This window comes from Scedosporium apiospermum (assembly GCF_000732125.1).
Source record: "Scedosporium apiospermum strain IHEM 14462 chromosome Unknown SEQ_SAPIO_0104, whole genome shotgun sequence".
Classification (NCBI taxonomy): domain Eukaryota; kingdom Fungi; phylum Ascomycota; class Sordariomycetes; order Microascales; family Microascaceae; genus Scedosporium; species Scedosporium apiospermum.
In genome coordinates, this window is record NW_015971805.1 from 217,311 (window position 1) to 230,668 (window position 13,358).

At 51.8% G+C, this 13,358-nt stretch overlaps 3 protein-coding genes and 1 pseudogene across 3 annotated transcripts; 2 read left to right on the forward strand and 2 right to left on the reverse strand.

Moving 5' to 3' along the window:
• Positions 1-741: 741 nt before the first annotated feature.
• On the forward strand, positions 742-2,124 carry SAPIO_CDS6552 (Uncharacterized protein; the record flags this gene model as incomplete). Its single annotated transcript, XM_016788622.1, has 2 exons — positions 742-908; positions 966-2,124. The coding sequence occupies 2 exons, from the start codon at positions 742-744 to the stop codon at positions 2,122-2,124; spliced, it is 1,326 nt and encodes a 441-aa protein (XP_016641775.1).
• Positions 2,125-2,735: 611 nt separating this feature from the next.
• Positions 2,736-4,118, reverse strand: SAPIO_CDS6553 (uncharacterized protein; the record flags this gene model as incomplete). Its single annotated transcript, XM_016788623.1, has 2 exons — positions 2,736-3,469; positions 4,025-4,118. 2 exons carry the CDS (start codon positions 4,116-4,118, stop codon positions 2,736-2,738), a joined length of 828 nt encoding a protein of 275 aa, XP_016641776.1.
• A 2,847-nt stretch (positions 4,119-6,965) lies between these two features.
• SAPIO_CDS6554 (uncharacterized protein) lies at positions 6,966-11,936 on the reverse strand (the record flags this gene model as incomplete). Its single annotated transcript, XM_016788624.1, has 6 exons — positions 6,966-7,402; positions 7,485-9,985; positions 10,067-10,165; positions 10,232-11,302; positions 11,387-11,583; positions 11,652-11,936. 6 exons carry the CDS (start codon positions 11,934-11,936, stop codon positions 6,966-6,968), a joined length of 4,590 nt encoding a protein of 1,529 aa, XP_016641777.1.
• A 751-nt stretch (positions 11,937-12,687) lies between these two features.
• On the forward strand, positions 12,688-13,011 carry SAPIO_CDS6555 (annotated as a pseudogene; the record flags this gene model as incomplete).
• Positions 13,012-13,358: the final 347 nt, after the last annotated feature.

Sequence of the window (13,358 nt, forward strand, 5' to 3'; positions counted from 1 at the left end):
AGGGTTTGGCCCAGCAGAGATTGAATACGGTCACGAGAATGAATCAAATTGCCGTGGAGGCAATCCCGTCGAATGTCACATGAATATAAATACCGTTGGTAAACTTCAGCTTGTCCCCTTCTGGTTCTCCATTATCGGATATTAATGGATGGCGAGCCGGACAGGATGAGGGTTTACGACGTAGATAATGAACAGAGCGGGCGATTAGGTTGAATCTAAAGAGAGTTAAATCGTATCCACGCCGCAAGAATACAATAAATAGAGGAAAGGAATGGCATATCCAATATGAGTGTTAGAAGGCAACGTTACTTGAAACCCAAAGTCAGCTGCAGACGAAAACTCAACTCACTGAAACCCTCAACTCATGGATTAATATATGGAGATTAAACGCCGTCTAGCGTCCCTTTTTTAAACGATGTTACCACGCGAGGCAGCGACCAGATTGGGTTGGCATCGGCACTCGAATGCCGCACGACTTCGTTCAACTAGCTGCATTTGGGACATGCAGCACAGAAAACTTCGCCGAGCCACCTGATTTGTTCGAGACAGGAGCCGGTTGATTTGCCGTAAAGTACCCCGCATCGGGAACACTACGGGGGGTTAGACTAGCCAGACCATCCATCCCGCTTGTCAAGCTGCTATAAATAACTTGGCAATCCCTAATATTACTCCCATGATTCAGCCAGAAGACGAGCCTGCGTCAAGCCTAGGTTTCGTCGCCAAGCTCTAACTTTCTCGATCATGTCGGTGGACGGCGGGGAGAAGAGAGCGGACCGCGAGACAGAGCCAAACGCATTGTCACCGCCATCCCAACTTATTCAAGGTACAGTAGAGGATGAGTTCCCAGAAAACGGGTGGAGGGCCTGGTCGCAGGTCGTGGCCTCGTTCGCTCTCTACTTCAATCACTTGTAGGTCTTATTCGATAGTCCCAAACCTTCCCTTCAGCTAACAGGCTATTTTCACAGAGGGCTTCTTAACAGCTTCGGCGTGTTCCAAACATACTATGAAACTACTTTACTGTCGGACACATCGCCCTCGACAATCTCCTGGATCGGCTCCGTACAGATCTTTTGTTTGATGGCGATCGGCGTCATCATCGGGCCCCTGTACGATGCAGGTTACTGTCGGACCCTTATCATTGTTGGCACTCTCCTGGTCACTGCTGGTTTCATGCTGACGAGCATCGGCACTCAATATTGGCACCTTTTACTATCCCAGGGCTTCTGCATCGGACTTGGCACCTGTTGTCTGTCCATCCCTTCCATTGCCATTGTGCCCATGTATTTTAAGAAGCGCAGAGCGCGGGCTATGGCGATAGCTACGGTGGGTAGCGGGCTCGGGTCGACACTCTACCCTCTCATCTTCCAGGAGCTGCTGTCGAAGGTCGGGTTTGGATGGGCTGTAAGAATTATGGGATTCATTGCATTTTCCATGTGCCTTATCTCCCTCTGCCTCATCCGACCACTTATAGACGCAAAGAAGTCCAAAATGAGGCAAGCGGGTTTCTCTCTTTGGTGGTTCGTTGACGTCACGGCCTTCCGGGACAAAGAGTTCCTCGTCTACAGCGTCGGCATCTTCTTCAACAATCTGTCTTTCTTCCAACCGACGTACTACATTCAAAGCTACGCCTTAAGTCACGGGATGCAAGGCACAAACCTGGCCCACTATCTCCTCGCTATACTAAACGCCTCCTCGATCCCGGGTCGTGTGATGCCCTCGTTCGCCGCAGACAAGTTTGGAGTGCTTGAGACGTTCATTATCATCTGTGCCTTGAGTAGCACGAGTGTCTTTTACTGGATCAGCGTTACAAATGTGGCGGGAAACATCTCATTCGCCGTCCTATATGGTTTTTTCTCTGGAGGCGTCGTAGCCCTCGGAGCAGTGGTCCTCACGGCTATTACGACGGATATGAGCCGTCTTGGCACCCGCCTTGGGATGGTGTCACTTCTGAAAGGCACCGGATCTCTGATTGGCCCGCCCATAGCCGGTGCCATTCTCGATGCCACCGATAATTATCTCGGAGTACAGTTATTTTCAGCATTCGGCATCCTTTTGACGGCTCTCTTTACAGTTGTACTGCATTTGATGGTCGTTGCCCGAAAGTCACTCAGCGGCGACGTTTAAAGCCTCCAAATTTTGAAGCTTTTCGGTTCGGCACCTCGATACCACCCCGATCAAAACCTCACGCTTCCCGGTCGCGAGCTGCGATCGACCGAGGTGGAAGTGGCAAGAACTTCCTCATCGACTTCCTTAATATATAGAAAGCAGCATCCGAAACGGCCCATTTCCAAACCACCCATATGAATCAGTTCTTCTGATATCCAATGATATTATTGGAAGTTCTAGAATCATGGCTTTTAAAAAAGAAGAGCGCCCCAAGATTTTAACCAACTAGTGCGTTGGTAAGGCAGCCATTGCTTCCTGGGGGCGATATTTGACCCCTAATACCAGTGATCAAGAAATAGAGCATACTCTAATCTAACGAAGCCAGTGGTTCAGACCCAGCGAGAGGCTTAACCCATGAAGGGGAGAGGGAATGACCTCCTGGAGCGAGGAGTCTAGGAAGAGTGGAGATTAAATAGCCAATTCAATTTTTTCAAAACCAATGTGACGAGGCTAACAGGCTAACCTCGGAGCAATATTATGCTTATTGTCGAGTTCAAGGCTATTTTTTGGAAATTAACTGCGGACATTTTTAAGTGAATGTACAACGTGTATTGTACATATTCTCCTCCTCAACTTCCGTAGTGCCCGGGGCCGCTCCACCCATAAGCCTGCCATTGTCCCGCATCCTCGGGTGCCTGGATTTGGGAGCTCGGTGCTGCTGCCTGGTTCACGTTTGTATCGGGCAGTACTGGTTGGGGCTCGGGATTCGGACCGGGGCCTACACCTGAATACGGACCGGCAGGCATTTCATGGGGTATACCAATTCCAGACATCTCCGCCACTCCAGGACCATTCTGCGGATAGGCTTGTTGGTAGTTAGGAAGCTCGGCAGCCTGCGGTTGTGTGGACGCGACTGCCGAGAGTTCTTGCACCTGAGCTACCGGACTCGGCCCAGAGGGCCCCAACTCGGCCATCGCCAAGTTTGCAGTAGAGACCTCGGCGGGGAGCTTCCCCTGACCGTTTGCCCCCTGGCCATCTAGCTCAGACTTCAACAGCTCAGTAGGTGGTTTCTCCTGACTATCTAGTTCGGGTTTCGAAAGTTCCTCGGCTGTCTTCCCAACCCCTCCCAGTTCTGCCGGTCCACCAGAGACTGGGTCACTCTCTACATTTTGGGCTGCTTCGGGATCGGGTCGCTTCGAGAGACGTCGATAGAGGAAGAAGGCGCCGACGAGAAGACCAAGGCCGACAACGGATCCCACAACTGAACCTGCGATGACCCCGGCTTTGCTAGACTTTTTTCTTCCTTGGCCTCCGCTGTCGCCGCTCGAGGAAGAGCCTGAATCGCTCCCCGCCTTCGAATCCGCTAGAGGGGGGATATCAGAGCTAGAAGGGCGAAGAGAAAAAGGTAGTTTACTAACATTGAGGATCGGAATTAGGAGCGGAAGTGACACCTGGAGCCTGTCGAAACAACGTTCGTGCGGTGATAGGTAGACCTAATCTATCTAGGCAAGTGATCAAGGTAGCTGATGGAGTCACTTGGGGGGACGCTTCGAAGATAGTTAGGGTCGCACAACCGTTGTCCGCGCTGGTAGAGTTAGTATTTGACCAAACCATGACGAAGTCGGGGGTTGGCCAACTCACCAATCTGTATGCATAGAATAGGAGTGTGAAACTGTGTTATCTCCGGTTCTGATGGTCCAAGACTCGTAGAGTTCCTTGGACGCGGAACACGAATACCCCGTCGAGGCGACGCTGTATATCCCTTGAGATACAGTCAGGCATCCGCCGGTCCCATCCGATGTCCGCCATCTTGCACTCTCGCCAGTGCACGATGCCGTTAATGCTACGGATATTTATTAGCAGGCGCGAGGAGCTGAATAGTCGGATGAAGTTAAGACAAAGGGAGTTTTTATCTTACTCTTATCGCCGTCCACATAGTAGCCGATTACGGCCTGGTTGTTGGCCGCGAGGGCAAGAGTGGAGATGGAGAGCGCGAAAAGAAAGGGGAACATGATGAAATCGGTGAAATCAAGCGTACGCGCCTCTCCTTGTTGCCGTTTCGTCAAGAGGCAGACGCTCGGCGTTTCAGGGTGACAATGAATGCGAGTTCGAAGTTCTCGCCGTTTCCATGCACGACAACCTCGAGCACTCCTCGCCACGGGCAAGTGATATCGCTTCATTTGAAGACGCGAACTACCGCGTGGTTCTTGACAGCCCTATGGCAAGATTTAAGCTTTTGTTCCGCAATCTCGGCCCATCGCCAAGAAAGAGTGGGATCGTCAGCATTGCGTGAACCGGGGTCTTATTGCTCCGGTTGGGACAGGGAAGGGCTTCCATAACCCCCCTGAAGGAAATTAAACTGGAGCACTGCCACTATTCAGCCAGTTCAGCCCCACAAATGTAAAAATCCCGAGAAGTGGGCACTTCCTTGGAAGTGCTTCACATCTCAGGATCAACACTCCGTTTGCAGATCTTTGCCGATTTAAAATTGATATTCCCCGTCTTAAACAATCATCCCTAAGTACGTACTCATACTGAACCCCCTATTCGGCACAGTGTCAGGCATTCGCCCACAATCGTAAGGATCTGCTCAGTTGGCTCGACCTTCAGCACTCACCCATTCCTCCGTAATCAGTGCGAGTTTTATCCTTTGAACTTGCCCTAATACATACGACCATAGCTCGCAGAATATTCGTGGTCGGTCGCGTCTGCTCTTTTGTGGGGCTTTTTGGGTTGGGCTTCCCCTTTTTGGGAGACTTATAAAATAGGCCTTGATCTCGGCCTTGATAAACCTAGATGACAGAGTTGCCTTTGATCTTAGATCTTGGCCTCGATAAACCTAGATGGTGGGGTTGTCCTCGATCCCGGATCTGGGCGGAAGCTCCGCGCAGTTGGGCCTCCTGGATCGGGTTTGCGGTTTGCTGCGCATTTTCCCTAAGAGTCTTTCGACTTTGGTGTAAAGGATGCCGAAGATGGAAGCTAGCACCCCAAACCTGGCGCCAGGTGCTAAGCAGAGTCTATTGTACTGACCAGAAACCCCGTGTATCGCGACCCAGGCTATCACAGCATGGCCCCAAAAGGTATGCAGAAGAATCCGGGACCCGGGCTGCAGGAAGTTTATATTGAGTTGCTCCCCCCATTGTGCGCCTGTCTGGAAAATTCCCTAGGGGAAAAAAGAAAAAAAAAAAAATCAAGTCGGCTTGCTGTAATATTGCATTTCATTTTCCCCAGTTTCCGCAGAGCTGCCGTATTGGCCCAATGGGCTTCATTGGGTCTGTTTGCCAGGTCCATTGCCCTACCTTGCCCTGTACTTCGCTTTGTAGGGACACTCTCTCCGCTGTTGGTTGTGGCTGCAGTGGCTTAATCGACGGGCATCGCCCGTCGTATACAGAAGTTGCAGGAAGAAAGACGCCACGCGCGGCACAATCTGGTTTGGCGCTCTGGGCCTGCCAGCCGCCAAAATCACGGCATATGGTGGAGGACCCATCATACAGAGAATACAGTGGCTGCAATACGATGCTGCTAATTTGGCAAGAAAATGAAAGGATTAGCAACGGGCAATCGACGTGGGTGTTGCTTCCGGGAGCGGCCACGACGCCGTGGTGCGGCAGCTTCTCGAGGCCGACGCCAATGCGGACGCTAATGGTTACGATGGCTGGGCACCACTTCACTGGGCTTCCAGAATGGCCACGACGTTGTGGTGCGTTCTTGCCGTGGGTACCCTAGAGATGCACATGGCTGCCTTTACCTTATCAACCAGGGTTGCAAACCCACCGAAGCTCTCAAGCTTCTTGTAATGTATGCCGTAGGGGCATACCGCTGCGTCACATAGACCAAAAAGATCCGTCATATCCAGCATTCCATGCTGGATGTGGCCCGTATCAGCATATATGAAGTCTTGTAGCAACGCTTGCATGTTACCCCATGACACTTCTCGTGGAAACTGGTGAGCGACGTGTTTTCCGGCTCGGTACGTGAATGATGCGGCCCGATCGAGTCACTCCCGTTGTTGTGTATGCCGTTGCAGGGGGCTAAATCAGCCGTCCTGCCCTGCAACGTTGATGTCGCCCACTCAGGAGATCTTGGCCCTTGCAGAAGACTATTACCACTGGACAGGAGAACGTATCCTCAGCGTTCTCACCTAGCCTGGCTGATCGCCACGCCAAAGCTGCCGTCTGTACTTGGTCGAAGGAGAGCGGAAGTCAACACAATTTCGGTTATCACTGGCGGCAACCCTCAGTGAGACTGAAAGCGGCGCGATCTGACCAGGTGATCCGCGCCGCGCCCACATTTATTTGACGGTGAGAGGATCTGCTTCCTTCTGCTCCCTTCTCTACATACTGCTATGTATCAATGGCTAGGTTAAAAAGCATTAGCCACTCGCAAGAATGATGAGTGGCGGCAACGGTTGAAGCGTGACAGGTCATCGAAATCTTCTTCGGCCCACAGGCAGCCTCAATTCCCACTTCCTTTTTCGTTAGAAGCCAGCCAGCTAAACGCAGCAAGTCTTTTGGTTGGGTAATTGCCGCACCACGGTGACTGTAGAAAGTTTGGCAAGGGACAAGCTCGTCAGTCTGTTCCAAGGTCTTTACTAGCGCGTCAGGGGAAATGGCTTGCACAACAGTACATGCGTTTGGGGTCCTATCTTTTGCTCAACAGTACTCTGGGGCAGCCGTACCACAACGAAACCCTGCCCTTCATTCCACTGCGTTCAAACCAATACCAGCCTTTTTACACTCAGCCTTCACAACATAAGGGTCAATATGCGCCTAAGAGCTGGCGGGATCAATTAAAACACCTGGACCATACGCCGTCAAATCAGTAGAAACAACAAATGCCTAAGCAATCAATAACACCTTCTAGTCATCAGGATAACTAGCTGCTTCAGCAGCCTCGCCCTCCATGACGCCATGGATATAAGCGTCGCCAACCAGCACAAATACCCGCCCTTTAGCTTCGTCGGTGACTGTCGACAACTTCTCCTTCCTGTGCCTCAGAATGAATGGTACTGTAGCCCCACTGAGAACATGCACTTCGTCGCCCACCTCACTGCAATCAGGTACCAAAGGCGATTTCTTTAGCCACTCTATATAATAGTGGGCAGGTTCAGCGGCCGCATTTTCTGTAAAGGCTAGTTGGCCAAAGGTTGTACAGTAGCGGCCAGAAGTCCTTGCCAAAACGGAGAGGTTAGTTTGGGATGGCGCGTTTATAAGCGAGCTTTTCCCCACGTTGGGTGGGCTTCTGATGCCCAGAAGCTCCGACGGCGATTCTTCAAAGTGCTGGTCCTCGGGGACAACTTCGGATTATAGTGCAAACTTCATTTCTGCAATGGCATATGGCCAGCAGCGAGCGCTCCCAAGCTACTCATGTGCTCCTACCACCGGTTGCTCTCTCCTTCGCCTGCAACTCCTCTAGTAATCGCACCATGGCTTCCCTAATCAATGACTCGGCCGCTTCTCTCCCCGGAGTCTCCGCATAGTCGAGCGGAATCTTTCCCTCCCGATCCTCCGCCAACACATCCGCTCCAGCTTCGAGAAGAATCCGCACGCATTCTTCTCGCCCTTTGCATGCTCCTAGATGCAACGGTGTCTGCCGGTTGCGGTCCCTGGCGTTGACAGCAGCCCCCTGATCCAGAAGCGCCTGCGCGACCTCGGCAAAGCCCTTGTCTACCGCGAAGTGCAGAGCCGAACGGTAGTGCCCCAGGTATCGGCCATGGACGTCGAACCCCGCTCCGATCAGCCTCATCGCCGCCGTCGGCGTATCGGCGCGGATGGCGTTGACGACGGCCGGCCCTTCTCTCCGTGCTCCATGCGCAAGCAGCAGTCCAGCTGATTCCTCGTCGCCGTCTGACACGGATATTATGAGCGCCTTGGACATTCCTCCTAGGCCGATTGAATTCTCGAGCAGGATGCGCATGACGCCAGCGTCCTGAGTTCGCGCTACGGAGCAGAGAGTGGAGTCCCCGACCGGCCCCGGCACGGACAAGCCCCTTGCTCCGTCGAGTAGAAAGGCAACGCACTCGGCGTGCCGTTTTTCTACAGCCGCGGCAAGAGCCTGGCTCCCATGTGAAGACATGACGTCGGCATTATGCTCCAACAAAACCTCGAGCAGACCTTGCAAACCCTTCGATGCTGCCGCAACAAATGCCCGTCCTTCGGCCTCTTGTCCGCCATGGTCTCTGCTGAGGAATAGCGATACAAACCCCTTCCGATTCATCCTCGCCGCTTTCTCAAGAAGGGAGCGCAGGCTTTGAGGCGCAATGCTGCCGGGGAGGCTAGCCGGCGTATATTCGGAGCTACATCGAAGGATGCAGTTGGCGAGCTCGAGATTGTCGCTGTATAGTGCGTACCACAGCGGGGTACTACCGCCTTCGGGCCTCCCAGGGTTGTTCTCTGCCTCCCAGACATGTGACGAGTATGCCCAGAAGTTTTCCGGACGCGGGGGCCAAGACTTATCTCTGTCTTTGTACCCCACTGTATAAAGGTATTCGACAACGTCGATCCAGTTGTTCAAGCATGCGAGCCACATTGGATTGTAGGGTGTCCGAGTGGCATCTCGCAGTTTTAGGTCTTCCACTTCGTACCCCATGTGTTTGAAGTCCCTATCGTAAATTCGAATGAGTCTACACCAGATTGCGAAATTCTTTGAAAAATTGTTCGAGTCGCTAACGAGAAACGATCGGAGGAGAGGCAGCAATGGATCGGATCTCCTGAAAACCTCGCTCCGGTCAGCGTGGTAGACCCAGTATCTAGCGACGTAATAGACATCGTCCCAACGGTCCTGGATGATGAGGGCGCGAGCGACGCGTTCTCGCAACCGAGAAGTGGCAGCATCTTCTTGCTCCACGTTTTCCTGTGAAACACTAAGAGCTCCCGTTGTTCCGTCTTCCTTTCCTTCCTTTCCTTCCTTTCCTTCCTCTTTCTTCCCAATATCATTTGTTTCTTGGTCAGTTTCGCCTTCCTGGTTTTCCCCTCCGTTTTCCACTTCCAACGCATTTGTAGGCACCTCATGTGTTACTATTACTTTAGTATCGCCTATTGTCGTTTCTGGTCCTTTCGATTCCATATCGGACTTGTTCGCCTCTTCCCTAAGCATATTCAACGCCATCGCAACGGTTGCATCAATATCGCAAGGCAAATCCTGCATACACGCGCAACAAATTTGGATGCCACCGTTGTTGTCATCTTCCATTTCTACTTCAGGCACTTTCCTGTCATGCTCGCCCCTTTTCACCCTGTCAACAAGCTTCTGAAAAGCCGCTAGGACGGTTGCGTCGACTTTGAATTGTAATTTCCTGTGGCAACCTATTCGGAAGACACTGTTGTTGGCATTTGCTTCTATTTGCGGCAATTTCGCCTTTGACCGAGCGCTATTGGACACCTCCTCCAGATCCTGAGGGGCCTCAATGGCTGCGTCGATCTTGCGAGTTAAGTGCCGTAGGCATGCGCAAGCGATGAAGGCGTTGCTGCTGGTTGAGAGAAATGTATCCACGTTCCGATGATTGAGGCCTTCGAGAAACTCACGAACTGATAAATGGGCAAGCTCAAACGATGCTTTCCGCCGAACAACCAGGTTCGCACAGACGTCAATAACTTCTCTGCCGGTGAAGCTGGCGTGGGGTTCACCTCCTGGCGACGATAACGCAACCGACGAGATATCGGCGAATGCATCGATCGTTACAGTCTCTCGAGCATACATCAGCCATTGGAAAGTGAAGACGGCCAGCTTGGAAGCATGCTCTCCGGATTCCATAATCTGCCTATAAACCTCCCAGTAGGAGCCCTCTAGGGTGGCGGGCAGAGAGCCGAGGCGTGCTTCGACATCAGCTGCGACTTTCAGCGGAAGGAGAGACTGGATCTGAAGCTCTACCCATCGGAACCTGCACATGAATGCTCATGTAAGTGGCATCGCACCCAAAAAAAAAAAAAAAAAAAAAAAAGACATGAAGGCCTCAACATACATTCCCCTAGCGCCATCGAGAAGGGTTTGCCTAATATTGGTCCGCAGCGCATCAGAGAGCTTGCCGTGCAAAAGCCGCGCCTTGTCTAATCTCTCGTCGCTAAAAATCAAAACACCGTTAGGAATTCTTGGTCGGATATTATTGGGTTTGAATCATGTCACTCACATGAACGACGAAATATCTCTCGCATTGTCCTCGGCTTCGATGTAGACATTTGGCGACCCCTTTAAGGAGAGTGCGATGTCAAGGTTGTCTCTGCTTGAAATGAAAACCTTTAGGATATTTGGAGACTCTTGAAGCAGGCGGCTGAGGACATCGAGCAGTTCTTGGCGATCATCTCGGTTCACTTCGTCTAGGGCGTCCAGAACCAGAGACGCCGTGGGATACTGGCCCAAAAGGTCAAAAAGAACTCTCTCCGACTCTTCCATTGTCCAGGCCATGTCCCCGAATTCAGCCATGCCGTCGATTGCGTCTTCGTATTCGGCAAGAACCGGTGGTAGGATTGGCCCGCGAGATCCGACGCTCGCAAGTTGCCGCACAAGACTAGCCAGAATCGCCTCCCCACGACCTCGTTCTGGTTCAGCCGGGTTTCGCATGCAGTAGAAATACGCCAAGTTCTCGCAGCCACTGACATCATCGATAACAAGCGACGTCAGCTTCGTCTTGCCGCTACCCGGGATCCCGTGCAGCCAAAGAACCGACGAGCTGCTCTCCTTACGCCACGACCTATACTGATCCTTTGCGAGTAGCCACTGGCCAGAGCCGGCGAGACGACCTTTCTTCGCCGTTTTATGATGGGTGGGATACGGGATGGTAGATATGGACCGCAAAATCTGCCCGCGAGTGGGGGTTTCAAGCCCATCCTGGATATTGGCGGACAGTGTGCCGAGTCGACTGATGGGCTCCTGGAGCTGCTTGAGAATGTTCTCCAGACGTTCATAGTGCTTGGACTCGGCCAGGGTTTGCGACTTTAGTTCTCCTGAGATGCTTTTGACAGACTCCAGTATCTGTTCCGTCTTTTCCGCCTCAGCAAGATGCATGAGGTCCCAAACTTGCTTTCGGGTGCTTTCCATGCAACCAAACTTCTCTTCAAAGTCTGCTTTGGACGTGGCAACACTCTTGATGAACCGAACTGTGGTTCTATCTCCATAATAGTGAAGGACAGCGGATGGATATCGAAGAACGGCTGTGTATAGAGAGACGATAGCCTCTGAGAGCTGTTTATAGGTGCCACTACTAATTAGAGCGGTAGGTCGTTAGCTTTGCTACGCAGTGTATGGCGGACGTAAAAAAAGAAAATAGAAACGGCCAAACAAATACATGGAGGTTTCTCGTCCCAAATATCGAAGCTCGAGAATGGCACAAGTCGATATGACATTCGTAACACTCTCAATCGACATGGCGACATGTCCAAACACCGCAGCATCGCTGACAGTCGCTTGCACAATGAGCCGGATAACAGCCCACGGCAGAGCAGCATGCCCTGGGTCATATTGTACGGCTACGTCGCCCACCGTCTAGTTCTCAGTTATTTAGCTATGAGTATGAACACCACCAGCAATGTTGCGTCCTATGTCATACTCACAAGAATCTTATCGACCCAAGCCGATATCTTCTCCATAACATCGCGCAACACAATTTCTCGCCCATTGATAGTGATCTTCCAACGCTTCTTCATGCACTCACTCTTCTTCTCGTTGGCAGCTTTTAGGACATCTGTCAAGAGAAGATGCATATCTTTTCCAGCTGTGTCCGCCAAAGCGAATTGCTCGCGATCCTCTTGGCTCAGTTGCTCCAATGCTGCCGCCCATGCTGTGCGGGGTAGTGACTGCTTCTCATTCCCAACAGTATGGCTATTCAGTTGGGCCATTGCTGCGTATGATGCATATAAAAAAATGAAAAAAAAAAATAAAATAAAAATAATCTGTCTGAGTGGGAAGCGCGGATAGCACGAAGCTAATATGAATAAGGGCACTAGCTAGAGTTAGTGTTGGCCGTGGGTGGGCTGGAGGTAATCCATCACGGCTTCGTGATGATGCCAAACACAATGCAGGAGGGAATGTCAAATGACAGCTGCTATCAGTTGCAGACGGCTGATGAGCGCACGACAACAGCGAGGGGAAGAAATTCCGCGGCCCAAAGATTTTAGGCAGAGACGTACACCTGCATCAAACAGAGTTTGCAGACATCACTAAATTAACGTATTTCGTCGTCTTTCCACTTTCTCTTAATTTCGTACATCTTTCGGACTGTACTTCTGACAACCACTCTACTGTACGTGCATATCGCGCAGCCATCATTGCGGCAGAGGTTAATAGCTGCATCAATCCCGATTTCTAGCTTGCTATAGGCCGAGTTTCGGGCGCGCAGGTTGCTCTGGGTCGTTACACGTCCAAGATGTCATGTGAATTCTAGCAACCGCTACCCGCCTCACAGCTCCCCTCGGCGGCACCTCACCACACTCGACGGGAATGGCATTTCCCGTGGGGCCCGGTGAAGACCAACTCCCTTGGTAGTGATGCCTGCTATACACTGGAACGGGCTTCATTTCCGTATCGAGAAAAGTCTCCTCGACCAGATTGTTCGCAAGGGCCTATGTCCAATTCTGTAAAGCACTGGCCATGGAAACCGGAGACCTGGCTCTCTTGTCTTTCGCACCATCTCTCGAGAGGCCACCCGGACTTCCTTCGTGGTGCACCAATTTCAACTCGCTGGACAACGGCGGCGGAACCATCATGGAGAAGGATCTCGAGTGGTACCGCAACCATAAGCGCGCGGACGGCACCGTCTACCCTGTACTTCATTCGGCCCCGAGATTTCGCGCGGGACAGTCCGAAATGAAGGCCGTGGTGAAATCTATTCGCTTCTATGATGGATCCGACAAGCTCCACCTGGCGGGCTTCCGTGTCGACTACATCAACGAGGTCATCGCCTTCGACAGGTGACGAACTATCCGGTCTCATGGGGTTCTCAAACGAGCCTCCACTCGATTCGATCAACGGGCCTGGGAGAGGAAGTGCGCGGAGCTCGGGTGCGAGGTATAAAACGGCCCTAACCGTATCGTAGATGGCAGCGGTGCCGATCAACCGGTTCCTGAATGCCCAGACACTCGGAATAAACTCGGCTATTTCTGGCGGTTGTCTTCAATAAAGGCACTAACCAACTGAGGAAATAGACTTTCTTTTCCTGAAGCGCTGATTATGTGGCGAATGCTAAACTGAAATTGATAATGTAATATAATCCTATTTCTGCAAGTTGATGCACAAACGGGAACCCATGGGAAATATTTGAG